Raw genomic sequence first — 27,689 nt, 5'->3', positions numbered from 1 at the left:
AATCCTATGAATAACTAGTGAATGATTACATTATTAAAGATAAATGTTTAACATTAGGCATGCTTAGGCTTACTCTACAAGAGAAAATTACTTTGCGGTTAGAGCTAATAAGGTAACCAGTTGTTGACTCCACTGATAGAGCAGCTTAATGAAGTTAACCTTGTGGTTAGCAAAGTTCACATGCAAAAAAAGCAGTCAAGCTTGCTATAATCCTGATGTGGCACGTTCACAACATTAACATTTCGATAAAAACAGTGCCCGTTGGAATTAACTGCAGCCGTAATGAGATCTCATCTGTGATCTTCAATGAACCAAAACTGCCACTTAAACTCTCTTAAAGGTAAATATTCAGTAAGTAGAATAATGCGCCAAATTGTAAGCTTCTGGGGGGTAAAATAAATGTGTGTTTATTCACATCCTTGAGAAGCAACCAATACCACCCCATCCCAAGTGTCATGTGGTAACCATGGAAGCAAACTTGGACAAAATTAGCACAGATTCTCAGAGAAATGATCAGTTAATATTTGTTGATAAATATGGATAGGACAGCATTGCTGTCTCCAGATAGCATCACGTGTGTCTTGTGTAAAAGATGGCACTTTCAGCATTAGTTATTCACCCAGCTTGCTCAAATCTCCAGAAGGGTTAATGTACAATAAACCGAACATTCACTTCAGGAGCTGTTGGACCAAGTACATGAGAATCAAAATCACTTGAAAGAGATTGTTGTTGAATTTCTGAAAGTTAAATATTAAATAATGAAATTTGTCCAAGCACCTGGTATCACTTGTGAAAGTTTTGATTGATTAACAAAATGTGGTTACTTGAACTTTTTTAAATGCATCATAATGATTATGACTTTGTTTTGATTGACTAGGATGTGTTGGTGGTAAACTGCACCAATGAGTGGATCACTAGTAACCACATTTTAGCCACATGTAGAACTTCATTGAAAAAACAAGGAGTTATTGGACTAAACATGGCACCGTGCATGAGGACCTTTCTGGAAAGGTTGCCAATCATGTTACAGGAGCAGTATGCATATGAAAAGGTAGTAAAGCCAACAAGATTGGAACAGGACTGGTATTGTGTATCAAAATATTTAAAACAGCAGAATTATTTTTAACAACTGGTTTGTTTTTGCTTTTTAGCCTCATGTTATTTGTGGAGACCAACTTGTGCATAGTCCATATATGCAGTGTTTAGCTTCATTAGCAGTGGGCCTTCAACTAGATCAACTCTTGTGTAATCCACCGATACCACCCCATCATTCTGGTTGTCCACCTGACCCTTCCACCTGGAACTCCTCTGAATGGTCCTGGTTGGAATGTTTCTCCACCACAATTAAGGCTGCGGAGGCATTAGCAAGAGGGGCACCGTTACCAGATTGCTTCACTGTTCCAGACCTAGAACCTGTACCAGCAGAGGAGCTGGCACATGTGATGGTAAGATACTTCGCTCCTTAACTCCTGCAGATGCTGGAAATCTTGAGTAATACACAAATGCTGGAGGAGCTCAGCAAGTCGAGCAGCACCTGTGGAGGGGAATAAACAGTTGATGTTTTGGGCTGAGATCCTTCCATCAGGACTGGAGAGGAAAGGGGCAGAAGCCAGATTAAGGAAGTGTGGGGGAGGAAGGAAGGAAGGAAGGAGTACAAGCTGGCAGGTGATAGGTAAGGAGGGAAGGGTGGGGGAGGGGAGATGAAGTATGAAGCTGGGAGGTAATAGGTGGAAGAGGTGAAGGCCTGAAGAAGAAGAAATCTAATAGGAGAGGACAATGAACATGATTAAAGGAAAGGAGGGGAACCAGAGGGAGGTGATGAGCAAGTGAAGAGAAACCAAGGGATGAGTGTGAAACCAGAATGGGGATTGGAAAAAGAGGGAAGCATTTACAGGAATTTAGAAATTGCCATCAAGTTGGAGGCTACCCAGACAGAATTATGTGGTGCTGCTCCTCCAATCTAGGTTTTGCTTCATCCATTTTCAGATGTGTCAGAATGGGAATGAGAAGTGACGTTGAAATGGATAGCCCCATGGGGAGATCTTGCCTTTTGCAGCTGGTACTCGATGAAGCAATCCCCAGTTTGCACCTGATCTCACTGGTGTAGAAGAGGCTGTACCGGCAGCACCAGATACAAGAGATGAACTCAGCAGACTTGCTGCCTCACCTGGAAGGACTGTTTGGGGCCCTGAATGGTGATGGAGGATGAGATGTAGGGGCAGGTGTAGCATTTACCATAGAACCATTGAACATTACAGCACAGAAACAGGCCTTCTGGCCCTTCTTGGCTGTGCCGAACCATTTTTCTGCCTAGTCCCACTGACTTGCACCTGGACCATATCCCTCCATACCCCTCTCATCCATGTACTTGTCCAAGTTTTTCTTAAATGTTAAAAGTGAGCCCGTATTTACCACTTCATCTGGCAGCTCATTCCACACTCCCACCACTCTCTGTGTGAAGAGGTCCCCCCTAATGTTCCCTTTAAACTTTTCCCCCTTCACCCTCAACCCATGTTCTGTTTTTTTTTCTCCCCTAGCCTCAGTGGAAAAAGCCTGCTTGCATTCACTCTATCTATACCCATCATAATTTTATATACCTCTATCAAATCTCCCCTCATTCTTCAACGCTCCAGGGAATAAAGTCCTAACTCTTCAACCTTTCTCTGTAACTCAGTTTCTCAAGTACCGGCAACATACTTGTAAACCTTCTCTGCACTCTTTCAACCTTATTAGTATCCTTCCTGTAATTCGGTGACCAAAATGCACACAATACTCCAAATTTGGCCTCACCAATGCCTTATACAACCTCACCATAACATTCCAGCTCTTATACTCAATACTTTGATTTATAAAGGCCAAAGCTCTCTTTACTGCCCTATCTACCTGTGACGTCACTTTTAGGGAATTTTGTATCTGTATTCCCAGATCCCTCTGTTCTACTGCACTCCTCAGTGCCCTACCATTTACCTTGTATGTTCTACCTTGGTTTTTCCTTCCAAAGTACAATACCTCACACTTGTCTGTATTAAACTCCATCTGCCATTTTTCATCCCATTTTTCCAGTTGGTCCAAATCCCTCTGCAAGGTTTATAAACCTTCTTCACTGTCAGAACACCTCCAATCTTTGTATCATCAGCAAATTTTCTGATCGAATTTACCACATTATCATCCAGATCATTGATATAGATGACAAATAATAATGGACCCAGCACTGATCCCTGTGGCATGGTTGTAGGTGCCAGGAGGGAGATCAGTGGGGAGAGATTCTGTCTGTGTAATGTTTTGCTAATAGTAAGGTTGTGGAACATGCCCAGCAGGCCAGACTACATTTGGGGTGGTTGGGGGAGATTCGAATTGGTTATTAGACTATACTTACATTTGTAGCATGATGATCAATAGTCTACGGTCTGTACTCAACCTGTCATACAGTCACTTCAATAAATACAGTATTATTTAAAGATGGAATTCTCAGTGGGAACTTTGGAAGACTTGTAAGTTTCACATCCTGCCATTTCTTCTCAATTGCAGGACAATAGTAAGTGGTTTGCTGGAATGGATGAGCAAATCATGTCCTGGGCAACATCTAGACCAGAGGTAATCTCTAGTTGTACATGTACATTTCCTGTGCTTAATGTTCATGCAAAGATCAGAACTCATCTCATATTGTTTTAGGACTGGCACCTTGGTGGAAAGTGTGATGTCTACCTTTGGGGAGCGGGGCGTCATGGACAATTGGCTGAAGCTGGAAGAAATGTTATGATACCAACTATTGCACCTTCGTTTTCACAAGCTCAACAGGTCAGACTACTTAGTTTAAATTCCATATTATTCTTATAATTTAACAATAAGAATATTAATTCAAAACTGATGATTGATATTAAAAATTTGCAAACAACTTAGTTTGATCCTTTCCTAACCTGTAAGTCATTAAATGCAAAGCTGTTCTTTCTAGACTAAAATAATCAATTTGATATTCTTAATTGTTACTTTGGGCCTTGAGAAAATGCTTTATTTTCTGTTATTAACAGAGCAGATTTTTTTTTGCAATTTCAAAATGAGAATGACTAGAGGAAAAACAATGTGATGGAATTACTCAGCGGGTCAAGCAACATCTGTGGAAGGAAAGAAATGGTCAACGTTTGAGGTCAAAGTCCTGCGTCAGGAAATAAAATGTAAAACTAAAACTAGAAAGGAAGTAAAAGACTGTAGATTCTGGAAACCTGAAACGTAAACAGAAAAAGCACAGTAGGCCGAGCAGTACTGTGGAGAAAAAAAGCAGAAGTAATATAGCAGAATTCATCAGAATTAGGAAAGTTTAAAAAAAACAAGTTAGTTTTAAGTGGCAGAGAAGGTGGGAAGTAATGGATGAAAGAAAAGAAATAATTTTGATAGGATGAAGCCAGGATTGCTAAAGTAATTCCATTGTTACAGCACTGTCTAACTGGTTGATCAGTGAGGGCAGTAGAGGGACATGTGAAATCTGCAGAAATTCAGACCAGAGCTATGCTAAACCCAAAACAGCTGGAAATGATTCTCACATCATGCAGTATGGATGTGGCCAGTTCTGATACAATAAAGAAAAATGAATTACCTGAAATTATTAAATTTGGTATGTGGGAACATAGATCATGTTACAAATATGGGCAGTTGGAAACTCAGGAAACTATTGCCCCTGCAGATTGAATGGAGGTGCTCCACAAAATGGTCATCAAATGTGAGCTTGACTTCACATCAGTACAATGAAATGCAGTACAGGTGTCCCCCGCTTTACAGATGTTCACTTTACGCCACTTCGCTTTTACAAAAGACCTACATTAGTAACCTGTTTTCACATTACAAAGAGGATTTTCGCTTTTACGAAAAATTTTCCCGTATAAGTGAATGGTTCTTCACTTTACGCCATTTTGGCTTAAGAAAGGTTTCATAGAAACGCTCTACCTTTGTAAAGGGGGAAACATCTGTATACCAGTTTGCAAGAACGGGTGAATCTCTGCTTTACTTGAAGAACATTTGGGGGTACCTGGATGTTGGGGAGGGCTGAGATAAAACGACAGCTGGTAAACAAGGATGATAGCAACATTTAAGATGAATTTAGAGATGCGTGTGAACGGGAAGAATGAAGGTATATAGACCATGTTCAGGCAGATGGGATGCTTTTAACTTGACTTTGTAGTTAGTATAGACATCGTGGACCAAAAGGCCTCTTCCTGTGCTAAGTTCTGGATGTGGCATCTGAACTGAAGAACAGTTGCATAAGAAGGCGACGTGAAAAGGGGAGAGGTTACTGGAAAATGAGAAATAAAATGTAGTTAGCTTTGCTTCAAATTCAAAATATTCTAAATAATTTTATTGATGTTTTTGCTTTTGCAGGTTATTTGTGGGCAGAATTGCACTTTCGTCATCCAGGCTAATGGGACAGTGATGGCATGTGGGGAAGGCAGCTATGGTCGACTTGGACAGGGAAATTCAGATGATCTTCATGTGTTAACTGTCATTTCAGCACTACAAGGTACCCCAGACTTGCACAGTAGCATCTGCTTATTAAAAATGAAGGTTCTTGTCATGTCTTCAAATCAATTGTGTCTATTTACACTGGTGATCCTCCCACTTGTGTATGTGACAGGTTTTGTGGTAACGCAGTTGGTGACTTCCTGTGGGTCCGATGGCCACTCTATGGCTTTGACAGAAAGTGGAGAAGTCTTCAGTTGGGGCGATGGTGACTATGGCAAGTTGGGCCATGGAAACAGCGATCGGCAGCGTCGACCACGACAGATTGAGGCACTACAAGGAGAGGAAGTTGTCCAGGTAAAATTGTGTGCAGGAGAAATTAGTAAATGAATCGTTGGCTAAACTTGGCTGGTTGTTCTGGAGGAGAAGCTTGATTATCCATGTAAAAGCACTTTCCAGCAAGTACCGTCTTCAGTTTTTGAACATCCTTCTCCCACCCATTGCCTTCACATTAAATAATCGTGTTATTAGAACCTGGCATCAGCAATTGCAGATCCAAAGATGTGATACAATAGGTGGTGCCTCCATGGGTTTAAGATTGGGAACAAGGTATGTGCATAAAGTTCTTCTGTTCAGTTTTTTCCACCATTTCTCTAATTATGTAGGATTCCAAATCATCCTGTAGCAGGAGCCGAATAAAATCCAAGCTTGGGTTGATGGGAGTCAGGCAGGGAGCTACCTACGTACTGGATGATGATCACTTCAGATGAGGGAACTCAGCCATCTTCTGTAGACAAAACATCCTCCTCTGTACCCTGAACCTTCAGCCACTTCCACCTAGCACTCTTTGTGGGGGCATCTTCAGTGTAAAAGTACATTAGTGTTGTAGCAATTTGGAAGTATCCCCCATAAATCCCTCAAGCAAATTTATCATAAACCTCCAAACCTCTTCCTCTACAGCTCCTCCTTAACACCTCCCCCTTTCTCTCCTAGTCAACCTGTGGCCAGTGTTTTTTAATGAGTCTGGTCATCTTGTGTTATTTTTAATATAAATATTGTGCTATTTCAATATCATGTGCTTCTGTCTCAAATAGATGTCATGTGGCTTCAAGCATTCAGCAGTAGTTACAGCAGATGGCAAGTTGTTCACCTTTGGAAATGGCGACTATGGTCGCTTGGGACTAGGTAACACATCCAACAAAAAGTTGCCGGAGAGAGTAGCAGCTCTGGAGGGTTATCAGGTTGGACAGGTATCGTATTACATTTCTCATTTACCACATCAAAATGTTTCATCATTTTTAAAATCTCGTTACAGCTGCTTCTGCCCAACCCCAGTCTCCATTTAAAGTCCCTCTTTAATAACAGCTTTAATAAATCCCTCCCATACTTAAAACTTTAAATATGATATACAGAGCTGACCCCTGTACTCCAACTGAGGGTGAATGGGTGTTGTATAAAAGTTTTTTGCTGGTGTTCTCTGTTAATAAAGCCATGAGCTTTGTGTTTTTTTTAATTTGCTCACAACTGCACCCTAGAATACCTTGAAATTCTACTCTGTGCACCCAGGTTCAGATCATAGTTGTAAATCAAAGGATCCCGTAGTTGAGTCCTGGAACTATGAGGGCCTCCGTTGGTTGGGGTTGACCATGGATGTTGTGTCCCAGCTGTCTATGATAAGGAGAGCAAGTTGTTGCCCATGTAGCGGGCTCCCTCCCTCTACGCAGCTGATGAATCCAAAGGAACGGTAGAGACCGATACGGTTTGGCACCAGTGGTGTTTCAGGAGTTACTAGTCAGGGTTGAGCTCAACACAGGACTGCTTTAGGGACTTAAGCTCCTGATTTTTCCTTGGGGGTTTGTTCCCGAAGCCTTCCCCATGAGTGGGTATAACTGCAAGGCAGTGGAGGTTTGAGATCAGACTTTTCCTTCTAGATGAGCTGCCAACCATTTAATGAGCCCCATTTGCACAAAGTGATTGGTTGTGTCAGAGGCACACCATTGGAAGCATTTTCTAGGTGGTGGGAGCTTCTTATCCCCACTACCTCCCCCAGCTGTAACAACCTTAAGGGACCAATAACAAACTAATGAAAACAAAATGTATTAGAAACACATTTAGAAACACTCAGCATTGCAGAGGGAGAAACTGAAAGATCTAGTTCTGGTGGAAGTTCATTGATCACCAAGCGCATGGCATGAGAACTCGGCTCAGTGGAGTGGTCCTGCTGTAGAAACCAGAAAGGCTTCCAGCATCCTTCATGGCTACATGTGTTCAGCTACAGCTCCTGACTGAGTGCATAACACCGATGGAGCTGTGAATGGACCCACTGTGGAACCAAAGGCAAAAGGGTGATTGGTGACCATTGGGAAGAGTAGGAGATGTAGGCAGTTATGAAAGTTACCCCGTCCTCTCAAGCAGGTCTGCTGTTCAGCAGGGAAGTGGGGGGGAGCTGGTTAGATTGGCTTCTCAGTAAAAAACAGTGAGGGTTGTCTATGACTCAATGGCTGTCTCTGCTGGATATTAGGTGGGATAAAAAACTAGGGGAGCTATAGTGTTAGGAGATTCAATTGTGAGCAGAGAAGACAGGTGTTTCTCTGGTCAAGCAAGATTCCCAGATAGTATGTTGCCTTCTTGGTGTCTGGTGGTTTCAGGGAATCCTGAAGGGGAGTGGGATCAGCCAGAGGTCATGTTGCATGTTGGTACTAACATCTGTAGAAAAGGAGATGAACTCCTGCAATATAGAGAATTGGGTAGAAGGTTAATGAGTAAGAACCCCAAGTTTGTAATGGCTGGATTACTTCCTGAGGCACATGCTAATAAGCATTGAAATGGGTGGATAGATCTGATGTGAGCATGGTGGAAGAATTGGTGCTGCAGAAACGGCTTTAGATACTCTTTGAGGATTACTAATACAGCAGGTGGGATCTGTGCAAGCAGAATGTCCTGCACCTGAACTACACGGGGAAGAGTGTCCTTGTAGGGAAGTTTGCTCATATTGTGATGGGTTTGGCAGGAGTTGGGATGCAGAGCAGTAGTGTACAGTGGTAGAAAGGAAATCAAACACAGAGTATAAACTTCAAGTGAGTCCAGTAGGCAGAGCATAAGAGGAATGTTGAAGCACATAGGAGGACTGATAGGATAAACTGCATTAACTTCAATACAAGGAGGCTGATTTGGAGTGTGGATCAACCCATGGAAACAATTTTGTTGCGGTCACAGAAACATGGCTGAAAGAAGGGGAGAACTGGTAGCTCAGTGCCCAAGTGTACAGAAGTCTCAAGCTGATGAGGGTGCGTTAAAAGGCTAGAGGACATAAAGAACATCAAGGCATTGCTCAGGAGGGATGTTTTGGAAAGATGAGGCCAAATGAGTAGAATTTAGAAATAAGAAAGGGGCCATCATTTTGCTGGGGTACTCCAAACAGAAGAGATAGAAAAGACGAGTAGACAAAGTATAAGACAGGCCTTGGCAAAAGTAATCTAAAAACAGCTGCTTGCATGTAAAGCAAGGTCCAGTCTTTAAAACAGGAGCTAGAGCAAATTTAGGGCCAATGTGTTCCTGTGTGAAAGATAAGGATGATAAGATTAGGAATCTGGTGATGACAAAAGTCATTGAGGTTTGATAAAGGGGATAGGATGGGGGGGGGAGAAGCATATAACAGGAGAATGGACAACTGAAATAGAAGATTCCCTTGAGAAATATTGAATTGGAGAGCATTGAAAAATAAAACAAGGTTAAAAAAATGGACCATTAAATCATCATTGACAGATAAAATTGAGAAAAATCCTCAGTTATTTTATCAGGAGCAAAAAGATAAACCTGAGGAACAGTCTGTGTGGAGCCAGGGGATGTAAGTAAGGTCATAAATGAAGACTTCAAACTTGAGTTCAAAAGTGATAGGCATTTTTTGAGTGCACGAAGGGGGGAAAATCCCAGAGACTGATGAGATGTATCAGAGAATACTGTGGAAGGCAAGGGGGTTTGGTGGAAGATTGCTGAGGCTTCTCAAAGATTTCAATTCTTTGTAAGCCAAAGATGTGGTGCCAGATGGCTGGAGGGAGACATTATTCCTTTTGTCAAGAAGGGAAGCAAGGACAAGTCAGGTAATTACAGGCCAATGAGTCCTAGGTCAGTAGTAAAGAAACTTGCAAAATAAAAAGATGCTGAGGGACAGTGTTATCTAAACTTGTAAAGACAAGAATTAGTGATTTTTGACTGGGAATTAGTAAAAAGACTTTGTTCATGGGAAATCCTGTCTCAGCAGTTTGATAGAATTTTTGGAAGAGATAACCAAGCATATTGATGAGGTCAATGTTTTAGATGTCGTCTGCAGGAATTCAGTAGGGCATTTGTCAAGGTCCCACATGGTAGGCTGTTTTAAAAATTGCCTGGTATCTGGGGCAAGGTAGTAAAATTAATTTAGTAATAGGAGACAGGGTGTGGTGGTGGAGAGTTGTTTCTCTGGATGTCTGTTACCTCTGGTTGGTAGTGGACCTTTGTGATAAATATTAACGACTTAGATGTGAATACAGAAGACATAGAGTAGTGTAGTACAGGAACAGGCCTTTCAGCCCACAATGCTGCGACGAAACAATCAAACTAGTAACCAAATGGCTAACTAAACTAATCTCTTCTGCCTACACAACATCCATATGTGTCTGTTTTCCTCACATTCATTTGCCTTTGTAAATGTCTCTTATTATCTACTTCTACCACCAGCACAGGCAGTGCATTCCAGGCACCCACCACTTTCTTTGTAGTTTAAAAAAAAGTTGCCTCTCACATCTCCTTTGAAATTACCACCACACACACACACACACACACACACACACACACACACACACACACACACACACACACACACACAACCTCCCCCCCCCCCCCCTAAACCCTGGGGAAAAATTACTGTCTGTCTACTCTATAACATATCTCCCATTATCTTATAGACTTGTATCACATCACCCCTTAGCCTCCACTGTTCCAAACAAAACAGCCCAAGTTTGTCCAACTTTTCATGATAGCACATGCCCTCTAAACCAGGCCACATCCTGGGAAACCTCTCCTGTACCCTCTCCAAAGACTCAACATCCTTCCTAAAATGGGGCGACCAACCAGAACTTTATGTAATACTCAAGATGTGGCCTGACTAGAGTTTGATAAAGCTGTAACATAATTTCCTGACTTTGAAACTCAGTGCCTCAAATAAAGGCAAGCATGCTATAGGCCTTCTTAACTACCACCCTTTCAACCTGTGTAGCCTCTTAGAACTTGGACCCCATAATCCCTCTGCTCATTAACAGTACTGTCTCTTTCCATTTGACCTAGCAAGGTGCAACACTTCATATTTGGCTGCATTAAACTCCATCTGCCATTTTTCTGCCCATATCTGCAATTGATTTTTTTCTCTCTGTATCTTTGCCATTAATCTGTGCCATCCATAACACCACCAATCTTTGTTTCATCTGCAAACTTACTAACCCACACCTCTACATTTTCATTTAGGTCATTTATATACAACACAGACAGCAGAGGTCCCATTATAGATCCCTGCAGAACACCTCTAATCACAGACCTCCAGGTGGAATAATTTCCTTCAACCACTACCCTCTCTTTTCTATGCACAAGCCAGTTCTGAATCCAAACAGCCAGCTCACCGTTGATCCCATGCATTTTAATCTTATGGATGAGTCTCCCATGAAGAACTGTATCAGACACCTTACTAAAATCCATGTAGACAATAACCAGAGCTCTGCTTTCATCAGTTACACTCCCCAGCTTATCAAAAACTCACTCAAGTTAGTAAAACATGACTTCTCCTAAACAAAGCCATACTGGCTCTCCCTAATTAGGCTCTGATTTTCCAAATGCTCAAAAATCCTATCCCTAAGAATTCTCTCCAGTAATTTCCCTACTACTGATGTGAAACTCATCAGTCTGTAGTTTCCAGGATTATCCCTCATTTTCTTCTTGAATAATGGAACATCATTACCTGCTTGACAGCACTCCAGGACCTCGCCTGTGGCTAGAGAGGACGCAAAGATACTGGTCAAGGCCCCAGCAATCTCTTCACTTGCCTTTCTCAAAAAACCCTGGGGTATGTCCCATCAGGTCATAACGACTTATCCACATTAATGCTCTTTAAGAGACCCAGCTCCTCCTTTACTCCAAAATGCCCTAGCATATTAATACACTCAGCACTGATCTCCCTATCCTGCATATCCTTCTGCTTGGTAAATACTGGTGTAAAGTACTCATTAAGGACCTCACCCACATCCTTTCAACCAAGCAAATGTTCCCCCCTTTATCCCTGAGTGGTGCCGTGCACTCCCTAGTTATCCTCTTGCTCCTGATATATGTATAGAACGCCTTGGGCTTCTCTTTAATTATACTTGCCAAGGACTTTGCATGGCCCCTCCTGGCTCTCCTAATTCCCTTCTTGAGTACTTTTCTAGCTTCCTCATAATCCAGAAGGGCTCAGTTTGATTCTAGCCTCCTAAGCTTTACATATTTTTTCTTTTTCTCCTTGACTAAATTCATCATCTTCCTCAACATCCAAGGTTCTCTTACCATGCCAGTCTTGTCCATAATTCTGACTCGTCGTCTACTTGTGCAGTTGGTCTTTAGGTACCCTCCACGTGTCGGATGTAGACTTGCCCATAAACAGCTGTTCCCAATTAACTCTCCCTAGTTCCTGCCCAATGCTCTTGTAATTTACCGCGTCCCAGTTTAATATTCTACTGCGAGGTCTATCTTATCCTTATCTATAGCTATCTTAAAACCTAAGAAACTGCTCGCCCACTGAAAGGTCAGTCACCTGGGCAGGCTTGTTACCAACACCAGATACAGTACATCCCCTCCTCTCGTTGGACTATCTACATATTGATTTAAAAAACCCTCATGGATGCACCTAACAAAGTCTGCTCCATGTAAACCACTTGCACTAAGAAGTCCCCAGTTTATATTAGGGAAATTGATGTCACCCATGACAACAATCCTATTACTCTTTTCCTTAATCTACCTGCGTATCTGTTCCTCAATGTCCCAGTGGCTATTGGGGATCCATCAGTGTGATTGCACCTTTCCTATTTTTGAGTTCTACCCATAGAGACTCAGTGGACAAGCCCTCTCCTGCTGTAGGGTTTCGGCCCGAAACGTCGTCACTACCTCCTCCCATAGATGCTGTCTGGCCTGTTGAGTTCTGCCAGCATTTTGTGTTTTTATTTAAACCCTCTATTATGATTCCTCTTAAGTGCAGCTCTGATATTGTCCTGATTAGTAGTACAACTCTTTTCTCCCACCATCACCTTTTACGTCCTCTCTATCTTTTCTAAAGCATCAAAACCCTGGGACATTAAGCTCTCATTCCTGTCCCTCTCTCAACCAAGTCTCTTTAATGGCCGCAACATCATAGTTCCAAGCACTGACCCATGCTCTAAATTCATCACTTTTACCCATAATATTCCTAGCATTAAAATACATACACTTCAAACTATCTATCCCATCATACTTACTCCTTTTCTCTTGTTTGTTTTTACCGGCCTTGACATTTACCTACCTCCCTATCCCTCCACATTCTGAACCGGTGTTCTGGTTCCCATTCCCCAGTCAAACTAGTTTAAACCCTCCCGAGGAGCATTAGTGAACCTCCCAGCCAGGATATCAGTTCCCTACCAGTTTAGGTGTAGCTTGTCCCTCTTGTACAGGTCACCCCCCCCCCCCCAGAAAAGGTTTTAATTATCCAAGAACCTGAAGCCCTGCCCTACCCCCTGCACCAGTTCCTCAGCCACGACTAATCTGTGCTGTCATCATATTCCTGCTCCTACTGGCTTGTGGAAATAATCCACTAGTAATCTACTAGCACCAGAAGTAATCCAGAGATTACTACCTTGGAGATCCTGCTCTTCAGCCTCTTTCATAATTCCCTGTATCTCTGTGCAGGTCCTCTCCCCCCTTTGCCAATGTGCACCACAACCTCTGACTGCTTAGCTACCCCCTTGAGAATATTTTGTAGCCACACCGAGGCATCCTGAACTCCGACACCTGCGAGGCAACACACCATGCTGGTATCTCTTTGGCGGCCACAAAAACTCTCGTCCATCCCCTAACTTTTGAGTCTCCTATCGCTATTGCTGTGCCTGAGTTTACCTTTTCCTGCTGAGCCTCAGAGCTGGCCACAGTACCACTGACTTGGCTACTGCTGTGCCCGAATGGGTCCTACCCCACTCAGCGGCATCCAAAGGCTATACGTGTTGCTGAGGGGGATGACCACAGGGAATCCCGCACTAACTGCTTCCTCCCCTCATTTCTCTGGTGGTCACCCATCTACTATCTGAAGCCTGCATTCTGGCTGTGACCAATAAAACTTTCACCTATGAGGTTTTCAGCCTCTGGGATGGTCCTGGTAACATCCAGCTCCAGCTCCACTTCCTTGACCGTAGTTCAGTAGCTGAAGTTGGATGTACTTCCTGCAGTTGTAGTCATCAGAGAGACATGAGGAGCATTCTACCATCCTAACCATCCTGTCTACACTGAACTAAGGACTAAAGATTTACAGTCGATAAAATAGCTTACCTGTTCTTCCCTGTACTTTCTCTCTTAAACCCTTGAGTTTTGAACTCAAGGTCACTTACTCAGCCTCTTCTCCCCGAGCTCGTTATACACTTGGCACCAACTTCTCGAGCCCAAGTTCCATAATCAATATAAATGATTCAGCACCCTTAGCCTCTGCCTGTTCTCCATGAAGTCTGACCGCTCTAATACTGGCCCACTCCCAACATTAGCCGCTCTGCTTACACCTCTCTTTTTAGTGTTTGGTAAGATGACAGTGTGCTCAGATGTAGCGACCACTCTGGGTCCGATTGGAGGTGTATTTGTTCCTACTGTAAGTCTCTATTATGATCGAAAATCATTGCTGGATACCAAGAACATCAAATACTGCAGGACTAACCTATCGGCAATTCATTCAGTAGTGATGGAGGTGGACTTGTTCTGTACCGTTGTGCCGAGACGGTGTGTGGTTTAAAGAAAAAAGGCTGCAAGTGATTGTGATGTGATGTGATCACAAGGCCCTGTCAGACATTAATAATGTAGAATACTGCAAACCTGGTTCACTGGCGAGACTGATGCGGGGGAGCTGCGTTGCCTCAGTTGTTGCACGGACAAGGACCACAAGCCTTGGACTTGCCAGTGAAAGATAATGCCGGAGCTGTCAGTGTGCCACTGGATTTTATACTGGGTTCAGTGCTGCTCTCCAGTATTTGCTCAATGCTTAACTCCAGTGTTCACTCGGTAGATGAATAAGGTGGACCAGGTCAACTCAGGGACTTGTCTTTCTTTTTGTGACCTTTTTTTTTTGAAATCGTAGCCATATGTCCTGTGTGCTGTTGGTAATGTGTTTTGCACCTTGGCCTTGGAGAAACTTACATTTGTCTATGGTGGAATGATAATTAAACTTGAACTTTGTATTAGCTCAAATAAAACTCACTCCCAATGAGACTTTTTTTTCAAATGACTCGTGCCCAAAAACATTGTCTCGCTCTCTCTCAGTCGCTAACTCAAAGAATGGCTCACTCAAACAGTGACTCACTCCCATTGAGAGTTATTATTTCCAATAAATATGATTATAAAATTAATAGATGACATAAAAACTAGTAGTGTGAACAGCAAGGAGGGCTGTCTAAGGCTACAGCATGCTATAAATCAGTTGGAAAGTTGGGCCAAGAATGGCAGATGGTATTTAATCTTGATTGTGTGATGTGATGCAATTTAGGAGAACAAACAAGAGTAGGATAAACAGAAAATGGTAGGGCCTTGGGGAGTATGATGAGCAGAGAGGTATTGGAATACAAATCCAGAACACCCTGAACTGCAGAACAGGTAGAGATGGTGTTCAAGAAGGGATATGGAGCACTTGTCTTTATCAGCCATGACATAGAATATAAGGGCTGAAATGACACATTACAACATTATAAAACTTTGGTTAGACCAAACTTGGAGTGTTGTGTGCAATTTTGGTCATTACCGTAGGAAGCATGTAGTTGCACTGGAGAAGGTGCAGAGGAGATTGAACCATTTCAGGTACACAGATTGTACAGCTGCACGTGTGTTTTCTAGAGTGGAGGAGGCTGAGCGGTGAGCTGATAGAGGTATACAAAATTGCAGGATGTAAACAGTAAGAATTGTATTCCCATAATAAGGCTTGAAAAAAAGGGCATTGTTTAAGATGAGGGGAGAGGGGGTAAGGGGGACAGAAGGAAGTTTTCACATGGACTAGTTAGAATCAGGAATGTGCTGCCTAAGGAGGTAGAAGAGCAAATGTTCGCAAAAAGTTTATGAAGCTCCCAGAGAAACAATTCAATCACCAAGATATAAAAATCAATGGACCTCGTGGGTAAATAGGATTAGTATAGATGGGTGCAACAGTGGATGTGGTGAGTCAGAGGGCTTCATTCTGCGCTGTATGACTCTATCACTCTGTTAGCCCCTCAAATCCACGAGGATTTCCAGTATTTTCTGGGGTCAGTTTTCCAGCATGTGCAAAATCTTTATTTAGACTTATAAACTTTTATGATTCGGTTCACATTATCATTTACATTGTTTCCCACTACATTTAAAGTACTGGATCTATTTTCTTTTAGGTTGCGTGCGGCTTAAATCACACATTAGCTGTCTCTGCTGATAGCATGATGGTTTGGGCCTTTGGTGATGGAGATTATGGAAAGCTTGGTCTAGGTAACTCAACAGCCAAGTCCTCTCCTCAGGTATGGCTTACCAAACTTTGGTGATTATAATAACATTAATTTATATTTTTCCTCCCTGGTGCTCTATGATGGCATCAAATAAAGCAAGATGTTTAAACAGTCAACTTCTATGGCTACGTTTGTGGAGTTTAATGTTTCTAAGTAGTTAAAAATATAATTCAGCTTTCTTGTTACTGTTATTTAGTGTAAAGGTTTTTTAATTTTCTTTTTGCAGAAAGTAGATGTTTTGTGTGGAGTCGGAATCAAGAAGGTTGCTTGTGGCACACAGTTTTCAGTTGCCTTGACAAAAGATGGCCATGTGTACACCTTTGGCCAAGGTAAGACAATCATCGTGGATTTTTATGGATTTATATTTAGAATGTACAAAGTGAATGTTGCGATTCATTGCAATTAAATGCAATGACTTTTCAATAACTGATGGATTTGTGTAGGAACAATGGAAGCAATGCAAAGAACTATCAGGCCATTTAGTAGGAATTAGTTTGGGTCTGTATTCCATGGAGTTAGAGAAATAAGATCCTAAGGTAAGGGGGCTTGCCATGGTAGACATTGGTATGTTTTCACTAGTAGGATAGTAATGAACAAGATGATGTAAATACAAGATATCACTGGACATTAAAAACTGAAATGCATACCAAATTCTTTTTGTGAATCTCTGGAATTCTCTGCCTTGTGGTACTAATTATAAATATAATGAATGAAACTTATAAATATAATGAACAAAGAAATGTGGGGGAAAATAAATCAATACGAACTGATTGATCGGACCATAAGGCATCCGAGCAGAATTAGGCCATTCAGGCCTTTGAGTCTGCTCCGCCATTCCATCATGGTTGATTTATTACCCCCCTTCTACCCCATTCTCCTGCCTTCTCCCACAATCTTTGATGCCCTAATTAATCAAGAACCTATCAACCTCTGACTTGGCCTGTATAGCCATTTGACAATGACTTCCACAGATTTACCACCCTCTGGGTAAAGAAATTTTTCCTTACCTCTGTTCTAAATGGATGTTTCTCTATTCTGAAGCTGCGCTCTTTCACTCTTCCACTATAGGAAACATCCTCTCCACATCCATACAATCGAGGTCTTTCAAATTTCAATAGGTTTCAATGGGATGCTCTCTCATTCTTCTGACCTCCAGCGAGTACAGGCCCAGAGCATCAAACACTTTGATGTTAACCCTTTCGTTCCTGGGTTCATTTTCGTGGGCCTTCTCTGGACCCTCTCCAATGCCAGGACAGCTTCTCTTTGATAACGGGTCCAAAACTGATCACAGTACTCCCAGTGTAGTCTGACCAATGCCTTATAAAACCTCAGCGTTACATCCTTGCTTTTGTATTCTAGTCCTCTCAAAAGGAATGCTAACATTGCATTTGTCTTCCTTACCACTGTAAGTTAACCTTTCAGGAATCCTGAACAAGGGCTCCCAAGTCCCTTTGCACTTCGATGCACTATTGGATTCCGTGAACCGAAGCTTGGGCTTAACAAACCGGTGATGAAGGAAAGATGACACACTGCAGTTACTCGCATTCTGAAATAAAAACAGAAAATGCTGGAAATGCTCAGTAGGTTAGGCAACATCTGTGGAAAGAGAAACAGAGTTAGTTATTGTTTCATGTCATTGACTTTAATGAGAGATCTAATGCATCTGTTATTAATCCAGAGACCCATTTTTCCAAGAGCATGAAATTCAAACTCCATTTCAGCAAATTAGCTAAATCTAGTTAACTAAATAATCAGGAAATTATAGAAATAGCATGGTGTACTAGTATTGATCAAGAAGCTACCAGTGTATTGATTTAAAAATCCACCTGGTTGACTGATTTCACTTGAGAAGGAAACCTGTTGAGCTTACGCAATTGAGTCCACGTGAGACTCCTCCTTCTTCTCCCCCGCCCCCAAATATTTCCAATAATTTCTATTAATGTTCTGATTGTTGCAAATGTGGTAAATGAAGGTTAGTTAGAGATTTCCACTAATCAATAAAATCATGGGAACAGGTTCAAGTTCACTTGACCACCACCTTTCCTGTGTTAATTTAATCTGTAACATAAATCTGACAAGACGGATAATCGTTGTGAGAATTACGCAGTAATTACACAATTACACAGTAGAAATCTGTCCTGTGGTCCGGAGAGAAGGGTCTCAGCCCGAAACGTCAACTGTTTACTCTTTTCCATAGATGCTGCCTGGCCTGCTGAGTTCCTCCAGCATTTTGTGTGTGTTGCTTAGATTTCCAGCAACTGCAGATTTTCTCTTGTTTGTGATATCCTTCCATTGTTCACTTTTGATCATATCCGCATAAAAGGATAGATCACAGGAAGTACTGGCTTGCATCTGGCGGGCAAACTGTCCGTGGAATCTGGAGAGGCCTCAGTCGTAAACGTGACCTAAATATATTTTATGATGAGAGCAGGCTTTGCACTAATAAAGCTTGGTAAATTAGTACTCATGGTGGTCCAAGAATAAATGGTCTGTCTTCACCTTGATAAATTTGTTCATTTATGGTTTGAAAATGAAAAGAGATATTTCATCAAATATTGACAATCTAATACATCTTTCTGTATACAACCAGACCGCCTAATAGGCTTGCCTGAGGGTCGTGCACGTAACCATAATAGACCTCAGCTCGTACCTGCTCTGAATGGAGTTTTTATTGAGGACATAGTGGTGGGTGCTGAGCACACGCAGTGTCTTTCATCGTCTGGAGATGTTTATGGATGGGGCAGCAATTCAGAAGGGCAGGTAAGAAATTTGAACAAACTGAACTTTTACCTATGATGAAATTGTAAGGTGTTTGACTAGACGTGAATTCAGAATTAGAGGGCATGAGTTCTAACTATTGCCTCGAGCAACTGGAGGTTTGTGTACAAACTATTTCTGTTGAATATTTTTGATGCTTAGTCAATATAAAAATATTGGAATAAAACAAATTGTAAGTAATGAAATCGTAACTAAAGCAGGTGGCAAACACAGAAAGCAGGCAATGGTTTGAGTGGTGGTGTTGCGATTTCTATTACTACTGAGATGTCCGCTATCAGAAGGTTCTGCTGTGTAATCTGAGAAGAAAACTAGATGACACTAATTCAACATTAATCTGTAAGAACAAAACTTTTTCCACCCCTAGCAAGGACACTGATGTCAGGGTATGTGGCTGGGTGTTTAGGACTTTCCTATGAAGTTTCTATTGTTTCCAGCTAGGTATGCTACATAATGACAAGCAATGATATCCGATGCAGCCAGGACCCTGCACTGCAGACTGCCCCCACTCCCATCTGGAAGAGGGGTTCGAGATAGTTAATGGGAATATATATTTTTTAATGATTATCCTCTTTAAAAACTCCAGCTTTTCCCTCTTCATTATTCTTACTGGGCATTAGACCCTGGGATTTCTAGCTCTCTTCTGACAGAACAATTGCTGCAATACTTCCTGGAAGTATAGTTATCCCAGACTATGTCCTCTCTGTCATCCCTGTCTTCTTATTCTGTAGCACCTTCCATACCAGGAGGCAAGTCTGACACACTCACAATTAATTTAGATAATTGACTACTTCACATTATTAATTTAGATGTACGGTAGCTAAATGTAGAGAAAAGTTATGCTGACTTAAAAACTCAAATGACTTTGACCTGTGCAGCTATTGGATCACTTCAAGTCGAGTCAAGTTTGTCATTTCGACCATAAAACTGCTGGTACAATACACAGTAAAAACGAAACAACGTTTCTCCAGGACCCTGGTGCTACGTGAAACAACACAAAATTATACTAGACTACGTAAAAACAACATAAAAACTGCAGTAGACTACAGACCTGCTCAGGACGACATAAAGTGCACAAAACAGTGCAGGGCCGTACAATAATTAATAAACAAGACAATAGGCACAGTAGAGGATAAATTACAGTATAATAATTACAATCAGCAGTACACTTGCAATCAAAAACCGTTTTCTTCTCAGTGTAATTGTTTATCGTTTTAAATGCTTCCTGTAAATGCTGTTTTATCTCAAGGATGGGTGTAAGCACAGATGCTCCTGGTTTTGGTCGAACAACAGAAGTATTCAGGGTTGTGCCTCATCTCCAGTTTACAATCTCCACTCCTTTTCCCTCTGTGTAGCTGGGTCTGGGACATACCAATCATGTAAGAGAACCAACTCTGGTCACGGCACTCCAGGGAAAGAGTATTCGGCAGATTTCAGCGGGACGTTGCCACAGTGTGGCGTGGACAGCCCTTCCAGTACCACCAAGAGCACCAGGTGAGCTGGCCACAGCTTATCTTCAGGTTTACTGTGGAAGTTGCATTACTACATTCAGTCAGTAATAATTACTTTAAAAGGATTTTTGTCAAATATTTGAGTAGATATTCACCATTTTAATAAATGTAAACTAAATACGTAGAGCAAGAATTTCCCTCCTTAAATCAAGGCTCTTCTAAATAAACCGCTGTTATAAGGTTGATTGGAATAGTTGAAGTATTTATTGTACAGGTAGGTAAATTGAGTTTCTTGTAAATTAACAACTGTTGATGAGAGTTCAAAGTAAAATTTATTATCAGAGTACATGCAGGTCACCACATACAACCCTGAAATTCTTTTTCTGCAGGCATACTTAGCAAATCTATGGAACAGTAACTGTAAACATCAGGAACTGTGCATATGCAGATATAAATAAATAGCAATAAATAACAAGTATGAAATAACAATGTACCATCCATCAATATAACAATCTTTAAATGAGTTCTTGAATGAGTGTTTTGTTGAAGAGCCTGATGGTTGAGGGTTAGTAACTGTTCTTGAACCTGGTGGTGTGAGTCCTGAGGCACCTGTACCTTCTACCTGAGCAAGAAAAGAGCAGGGCCTGTGTGGTGAGGGTCCTTTCATGATGGATGCTGCCTTTCTACGGCTATGTTTCATGTAGATGTGCTCAGTGATTGGGACGGTTTTACAGTGATATACTGGTCAAAATCCACTACCTTTTGTAGGATTTTCCACTCAAAAGCATTGGTGTTCCCATACCAGGCCGTAATGCGAGGAGGTTATGGTGCCTGTGAAAAGTGAGACAATTTGGTTTATTGGAGGTCAGGAAAAATTATTGCATTTCTATTACCCATTGTTTGATTAATCCGTGTGGGGAAAATCCATGATTGGCCTTTTCTGTGTTTTCCCTGGTTGACCTGTGGAAAGTAATTTTTTCTCTTTATCAGTGGATGTGATGGGGCAGTGGTCATGATGGACCAGCTGCCCAGAAGTTGTTCAATTCTAAGTCTTTTGGAATTGTGTCCAGCAAGTCTGATGACCTGCGGCACCTTGAAGTATTCTCAAAAGGGTGATAGCTGCTGCCCTCGGCCACACATATCATAGAGAAAGTCCAGTGCTGCTTGGTATCAGAAGAGTCTGTTTACTACAAGTCTGTTAAATGAAGAAACCACAGCAGCAGCACCACCTTGATAGCGGTAATTATTGGAGGGTTGCCGGTATCACCCACATCCTGTGAACATTTTATTTAGAAAAATCACTCTTGCTGGCTTCTGATCGTGTTGCCCCACAATGGGATAGTGATTTTATTTTGTTTTATTTCTATATTTGCCTGAATTTTGTAGTAAAAGGTGAAGCTTCACCTAAACTTGGATGAAAAATTGGACTAGTATAATGCTGAGATGTTTTTGATTGTGCACCCGATGTGAGAATCTGCTGTTCCTTTCGGTAGGTGTATCCGTGCCTCTGCAGTTAGGTTTGCCTGACTCTGTTCCGCCGCAATTCAGTTCACTGAAGGAAATAAGTATTGAAACAATCAGGGCCAGGCTCCGGTTGCTCTACCACTTCTCTGACCTTATGTACTCATCATGGAGGTTGCTTAATCTGAGCCCCAACAATCAGGTAAGCAGTACCGGAAACGGGACAGCCTAGCTCTGTAATAATGAATCTTCCATTAAAAAATATACACTAAAATTTTTTGAACTAATATTTATAATTGTGATTACAGAATAGTACATCACACTATAATGCTGGAACATGGGGAATAGTCCAAGGTCATCTGAGGCCCTTACTTGCACCAAGAGTCTATACTCTTCCAATGGTGCGTTCTATAGGAAAGACAATGGTCCAAGGCAAAAATTATGGCCCCCAGATCACTGTGAAAAGGATATCTACAAGGTTTGTTTTATTAAACATTTTCCGCTGTGCATTGCCTTTTATCTACAGAACAATTTGAATAGCTCCAGTTTTTCTTGTTTTTTTCCTTCACAATGACGAAAGGTGACCTTAATGTTTCTTTGCAATTCTGCTTCTATTCCTAGAGGCCGGAAGTGTAAGCCTATCTTTGTACAGATTGCGAGACAAGTGGTTAAGCTCAATGCTTCAGATCTGCGATTACCTTCCCGTGCTTGGAAGGTGAAACTGGTGGGAGAGGGTGCTGATGATGCTGGTGGAGTATTTGATGATACCATCACAGAAATATGTCAGGTAATATTTATTTCATCTACTTGCATAATAGCTCTTCAGAGTATCCTAAAATGAAGCAAGGATGCCCATTTCTATTCGAGTCAAAGTTTTAAAAAGTAGCAGATTCTGAGCAAGTTTTTGGACCATAAAATTTTAATGTTGCCTCAAGATTAACTATATTTTTAATTAATAACAGTTGTAATTGAGTTTTAGATTATTGTTAGTTGCATAACTTGATTTTCTTGTATGTTATTCTGATTAATATGTATGAAATGTTGACTTGAGAGGCATAAATAGAGCAGATAATCAGACTATTCCCAGGGTGGAAATGGCTAATACAAGACGGCATAACTTTAAGGTGATCAGAGGAAAGTATAGGGGGGATGTTAGGTAGATTTTTTTACACAGAGACTGGTAGGTATGTGGAATGTACTGCCAGGAGTGGTGGCAGAGGCAGATATATTAGGGGCATTTGTGAGGCTCTTCCTGGGTGGTGAGGGTCCTCAGTGATGGATGCCGCCTTCAAGAGCCACCGCCTCTTTGGGCTGGTGGGGGAGCATGGTGCCCATGATGGAGCTGGCCGGGCCCACAACCCTCTGAGCTTCTTATGATCCTGTGCATTTGGGCCTGCATACCAGGAGCTGATACATATAAGATTGTGAAGGGGCTTGATCGGGTGGATGCGGGGAGAATGTTCCCAATGATGGGTGAAACTAGGACTAGGGGGCATAGTCTTAAAATAAGGGGATGCTGTTCCAGGACTGGATTGCGGAGAAATTTCTTCACTCAGAGGGTAGTGGGGCTGTGGAATTTACTGCCCCAGAGAGCTGTGGAAGCTACTACACTCAATAAATTCAAAACGGAGATAGACATTTTCCTGGATAAAAATGGCATTAGGGGATACGGTGAGCGAGCAGGTAGGTGGACATGAGGCTAGATTTAGATCAGCCATGTGATCTCCTGGACCAGTTTTTGATAGCCTGGATGGGTCGGAGAGGAATTTTCCAGATTTTTTCTCCTCAATTGGCAACTCGGTTTTTTTTCCCCGGGTGATCACATGGGTTTGGGCGGGATGAATAATAAAATAAAATGGGCGGCATGGTGCCCTGTTGGTTGGCACTGCTGCCTTGTGGGATTCGGTGAAAACTAGAGTTAAGATTGGATCAGCCATGATCTTGTTGAATGGCGGAGCAGGCTTGAGGGGCCGATTGGCCTACTCCTGCTCCTATCTCTTATGTTCTTATGTGATGCAGCCAGTCAGAATGTTCCTTTACACATACAGTAGCATGCAAAACTCTTGGGGACCCTGGGTTTTTTAATATACATTTATTTTAGATTTTTTTGTTTTCTGAATTAGTGTATCAGCAGAAGAGAGCAAATTTTAAATTTGCAAATTTTACATTTTAAGTTTGGAATTTGTTGCCACAGGCGGCTGTGGAAGCCAAGTCATTGGGTATATTTAAGGCAGAGATTGATAGATTCTTGATTAGTCAGGGCATGAAGGGATACGGGGAAAAGGCAGAGACTGGGGCTAAGAGGGAAGTAGATCAGCCATGATGAAATGGTAGAGCAGACTGGATGGGCCGAATGGCCTAATTCTGCTCCGATGTCTTATGGAGGAAAGGAGAATAGAGGGCTACAGTATGTGGAAGGGAAGGGTTAGATTGATCTTAAAATAGGTTAGACATCGTTGGCTAAAGGGCCTGTACATAGTACTATGCTGTACTGTTCTATGTTTAGTAACAAGATACACTTGTTAAACAGGAGCTTGAAATGGGGATCGTAGACCTGCTCATTCCAACTCCGAATGTCACGGCTGAAGTAGGCTATAATAGAGACAGGTAAGAATTAGTATTTAATTCCTGTGAAAATTTTGTTAGCTGGTTCCTGATGCGCAAGAAAATGTTTTATTCTTTATACTTTTTTAATGAATGAGCAAATGGTATGTTGCCCATTAATCAATGTAAACCTGAAATTACTTATAACAGAAGAGCCTTCAATCTCTCTTCGTAGTTCAGTACTAAAATGTTTGACAGATAATCAAAGTTTGAACAATCATCTTGAGTTCTAGATTATAAATATAATTCTGGAATCAGAACCTAAACTTCTGAATAATCCAGAACTTTCTAGAAGAAAGTGTAGGTGGCTGATTTTGCTGCACAATACGTGGAGTGTTAACCCTGTTCTCTGGGGGATGGATGGGGTCTTGGAGCATAGCAGACTTCATGGGCTGAATGGCCTAATCCTGTTTCTTTGCCCAGTGGACCCTGGAGAACCAGTGAGGCAATTTTCCTTAAATGGCAGCAGCATCTGCACTTTACCACCTCCTTTACAAAGAGGGAAGGATATTGTTTTCCCTATGTGATCAAAAGTCTTTAGCTCCACAGTCTCCTGTGCAAGTTCTTTTCAATTACTGGAAACAAATGAAAAATTACTCATTCAAAATTATGCATGCACTTGTTTTCCCACAGGTTCCTTCTTAACCCTTCTGCTTGTTCGGAAGAGCATCTGCTGCAATTCAAGTTTCTAGGCATTCTTATGGGTGTTGCCATTCGCACAAAGAAGCCATTAGATCTCCACTTAGCACCAATGGTGTGGAAGCAGCTTTGCTGTATTCCACTTTCGTTAGAAGATCTAGAAGAGGTGGACTTGCTTTATGTACAAACACTGAACAGCATTCTTCACATTGAAGATAGTGGAATTACTGAGGAGAATTTCCATGAGGTGAGTAAGCTGTAAAGGCATCACAGATTTGTTCTGATTGAATTATAAACTTAAAAGCATCTTTCATTTTTCACATAATATCAAATGACAATTTCCCCTTCCCAAGTTTAGCGTGGGAAAGTGATTCACTGCAAACATGTACACCAGTGGATCTTGGGGAAAAGGGAAATGCTGAGATTGTGAAGATGTAAAGGGAGCAACAAATCTAGAAGTGCTGTCAAATGGCCTTGATATTCTGCTGTTTCACTGTTTAGTGCCAGCTGCTAGGAATGATAACGACAGGGAACTGTCAGTGTATTGTGGGTCTGTCGGCAGCAGCTGACTTGCAGTGGAGTCGCCCTTCTAAATTTAAATGACATCTTTTTGTCCTCTCCTGTAAAAATTGCTTTCTTGTTTCCTCCCAATCCAATCCACAGATCTCCTTATTTTCCCTCAATTGATGACTCCCAAGAAATATTAAATTATACTGAGCTCATTTGGTTCAGGACCAATCCCTGTGTTGAAAATATTTCCTTCCAGCTAAAGTGCCTGTGGAGAGCATGGAAGCGGTGGCTACGTATGTTGTTCTGATGAAATAGACAAAATAGTTTCATATTCAATCAGCCTCCTTCCATTTTATCATCTCTGAATCCCTCTGGTGCAGTTGTAGAAATAATCAGTTTCTCCACGCCTATATAGTGTAAAACGCTCATTACTGAGTTTTTTCTCATTATGCTGTTGTCAGGTAATTGTTACATCAGAGATCCACAAGACATAGCAGCAGAATTACGCCATTTGGCCCATCAAGTCAGCTTCACCATTCAATCATGGCTGATTTGCCTCTCAACCCCATTATCCTGCCTTCTTCCCGTAACCTTTGATGCCTCAACCGACCAAGAACCTATCAACGTCTACTTTAAATATACTCAATATACCATTGTGGCAATGAATTCCATGTGTGGCACCCTGTCAAAGGCCTTCTGAAAATTCAAGTGAATATCTTTCACTTTGGCTGTCCTGCCTTACAAAATTCCAACAGATATCTCAGGCAAGATTTACCCTTAAGGAAACCATGCCGACTTTGGCCTATTTTATCGTGTGGCTCCAAATACCCCAGAACCTCATCCTTAATAATAAACTCCAACATCTTTATCAACCACTGAAGCCAGGTTAACAGACCTATAATTTCTTGTCTTTTGTTCCCTCCCTTCTTAAAGAGTGGAGTAGCAGTTGTGATTTTCCAGTCTCCCAGTGCCATTCCAGAACCTAGTAATTCTTGAAAGATCACTATTAATCCCTGCATAATCTCTTCAGCTTTCTTTTATTGACAATGACTACTCTCGCTTCTAGCTCCTAACACTTGAATTTCTGGCATAACTGATGTCTTTCATAGTGAAGACTGATGCAAAATACTTATTAAGTTGATCTGTCCCCCATCACTACGTCTCCTGTGTTATTTTCTAGTGATCCAATATCCACTCTCACCTCTCTTTTACTTTTTATATATCTGAAAAACTTTGGTATCATCTGTGATATTATTGGCTTGCTTACCATCATATTTCATCTTTACTCTCTTTATTGCATTTTTTAAAGATTTCTTCTGTTGGTTTTTAAAAGCTTCCAATCCTCTAGCTTCTCACTAATTGTTGCTAGATTGTATGCCCTCTCTTCTGCTTTTATATTGCCTTTAACTTCCCTCGTCAGCCACGGTAGCCTCATCCTTCCTTCAGAATACTACTTCATATTTAGGATGAATCTATAATTCATCTTCCCAATTACTCCCAGAAGCCCCAGACTTTGCTGTTCTGCTGTAATCCCTGGTAGTATTCCCTTCCAATCAACTTTGGACAGCTCCCCTCTCATGCCTCTGTAATTCCCTTTAGTCCACTTCTCCCTCTCAAACTACAAGGTGAATTCTATCATATTATGATCACTGTCTCATAAGGGTTGCTTTACTTTAAGCTCCCTTTATCAAATCTGGTTCAGGATTTTCCCTAGTGGGCCCAACCACAAACAACTCTAAAATACCACTCCTTCTCTTGGGGTCCAGCACCAACCTGATTTTCCTAATCCACCTACATATTGAAATTCCCCCATGACCATTGACTTTTGTACGTGCCTTTTCTGTCCCCAATCTTGGCTACATTTCAGAGCCTGTATATAATTCCCATCGGGGTCTTTTTACCCTTCCAGTTTCTTCACTCTACCCACAGGATCTATATCTTTCTAAGGATTTGATTTCATTTTTCAGCCAACAAAGCCACTCCTGTGCCATTCAGTGCAAATTCACCATGCATTTTTGCCTCTCGTAGAATCAGTCTGGCACATAGTAGTGTCCCA

The 27,689-nt window shown here is 41.6% G+C and overlaps 1 protein-coding gene across 11 annotated transcripts in view; it reads left to right on the top strand.

Annotated features, from left to right (window-relative positions):
- herc1 (HECT and RLD domain containing E3 ubiquitin protein ligase family member 1) overlaps positions 1-27,689 on the top strand; it is a 262,328-nt gene that overhangs the window by 219,850 nt on the left and 14,789 nt on the right. For all 11 annotated transcript variants that reach the window (XM_073024866.1, XM_073024869.1, XM_073024868.1 and 8 more), the window contains 16 exons: positions 878-1,051; positions 1,152-1,445; positions 3,529-3,594; positions 3,673-3,798; positions 5,371-5,509; positions 5,624-5,805; positions 6,543-6,698; positions 16,083-16,205; positions 16,420-16,522; positions 18,784-18,953; positions 20,324-20,462; positions 21,913-22,082; positions 22,189-22,358; positions 22,502-22,667; positions 24,411-24,487; positions 25,118-25,370. In XM_073024866.1, the coding sequence (XP_072880967.1) occupies positions 878-1,051; positions 1,152-1,445; positions 3,529-3,594; positions 3,673-3,798; positions 5,371-5,509; positions 5,624-5,805; positions 6,543-6,698; positions 16,083-16,205; positions 16,420-16,522; positions 18,784-18,953; positions 20,324-20,462; positions 21,913-22,082; positions 22,189-22,358; positions 22,502-22,667; positions 24,411-24,487; positions 25,118-25,370 (2,508 nt within the window). The remainder of the gene's footprint in view (positions 1-877; positions 1,052-1,151; positions 1,446-3,528; positions 3,595-3,672; positions 3,799-5,370; positions 5,510-5,623; positions 5,806-6,542; positions 6,699-16,082; positions 16,206-16,419; positions 16,523-18,783; positions 18,954-20,323; positions 20,463-21,912; positions 22,083-22,188; positions 22,359-22,501; positions 22,668-24,410; positions 24,488-25,117; positions 25,371-27,689) is intronic.

This window comes from Hemitrygon akajei, chromosome 21, assembly GCF_048418815.1.
Source record: "Hemitrygon akajei chromosome 21, sHemAka1.3, whole genome shotgun sequence".
NCBI lineage: Eukaryota > Metazoa > Chordata > Chondrichthyes > Myliobatiformes > Dasyatidae > Hemitrygon > Hemitrygon akajei.
The sequence above is the reverse complement of the archived record's forward strand: the minus strand, read 5'-3'. Positions and strand labels throughout refer to the sequence as shown.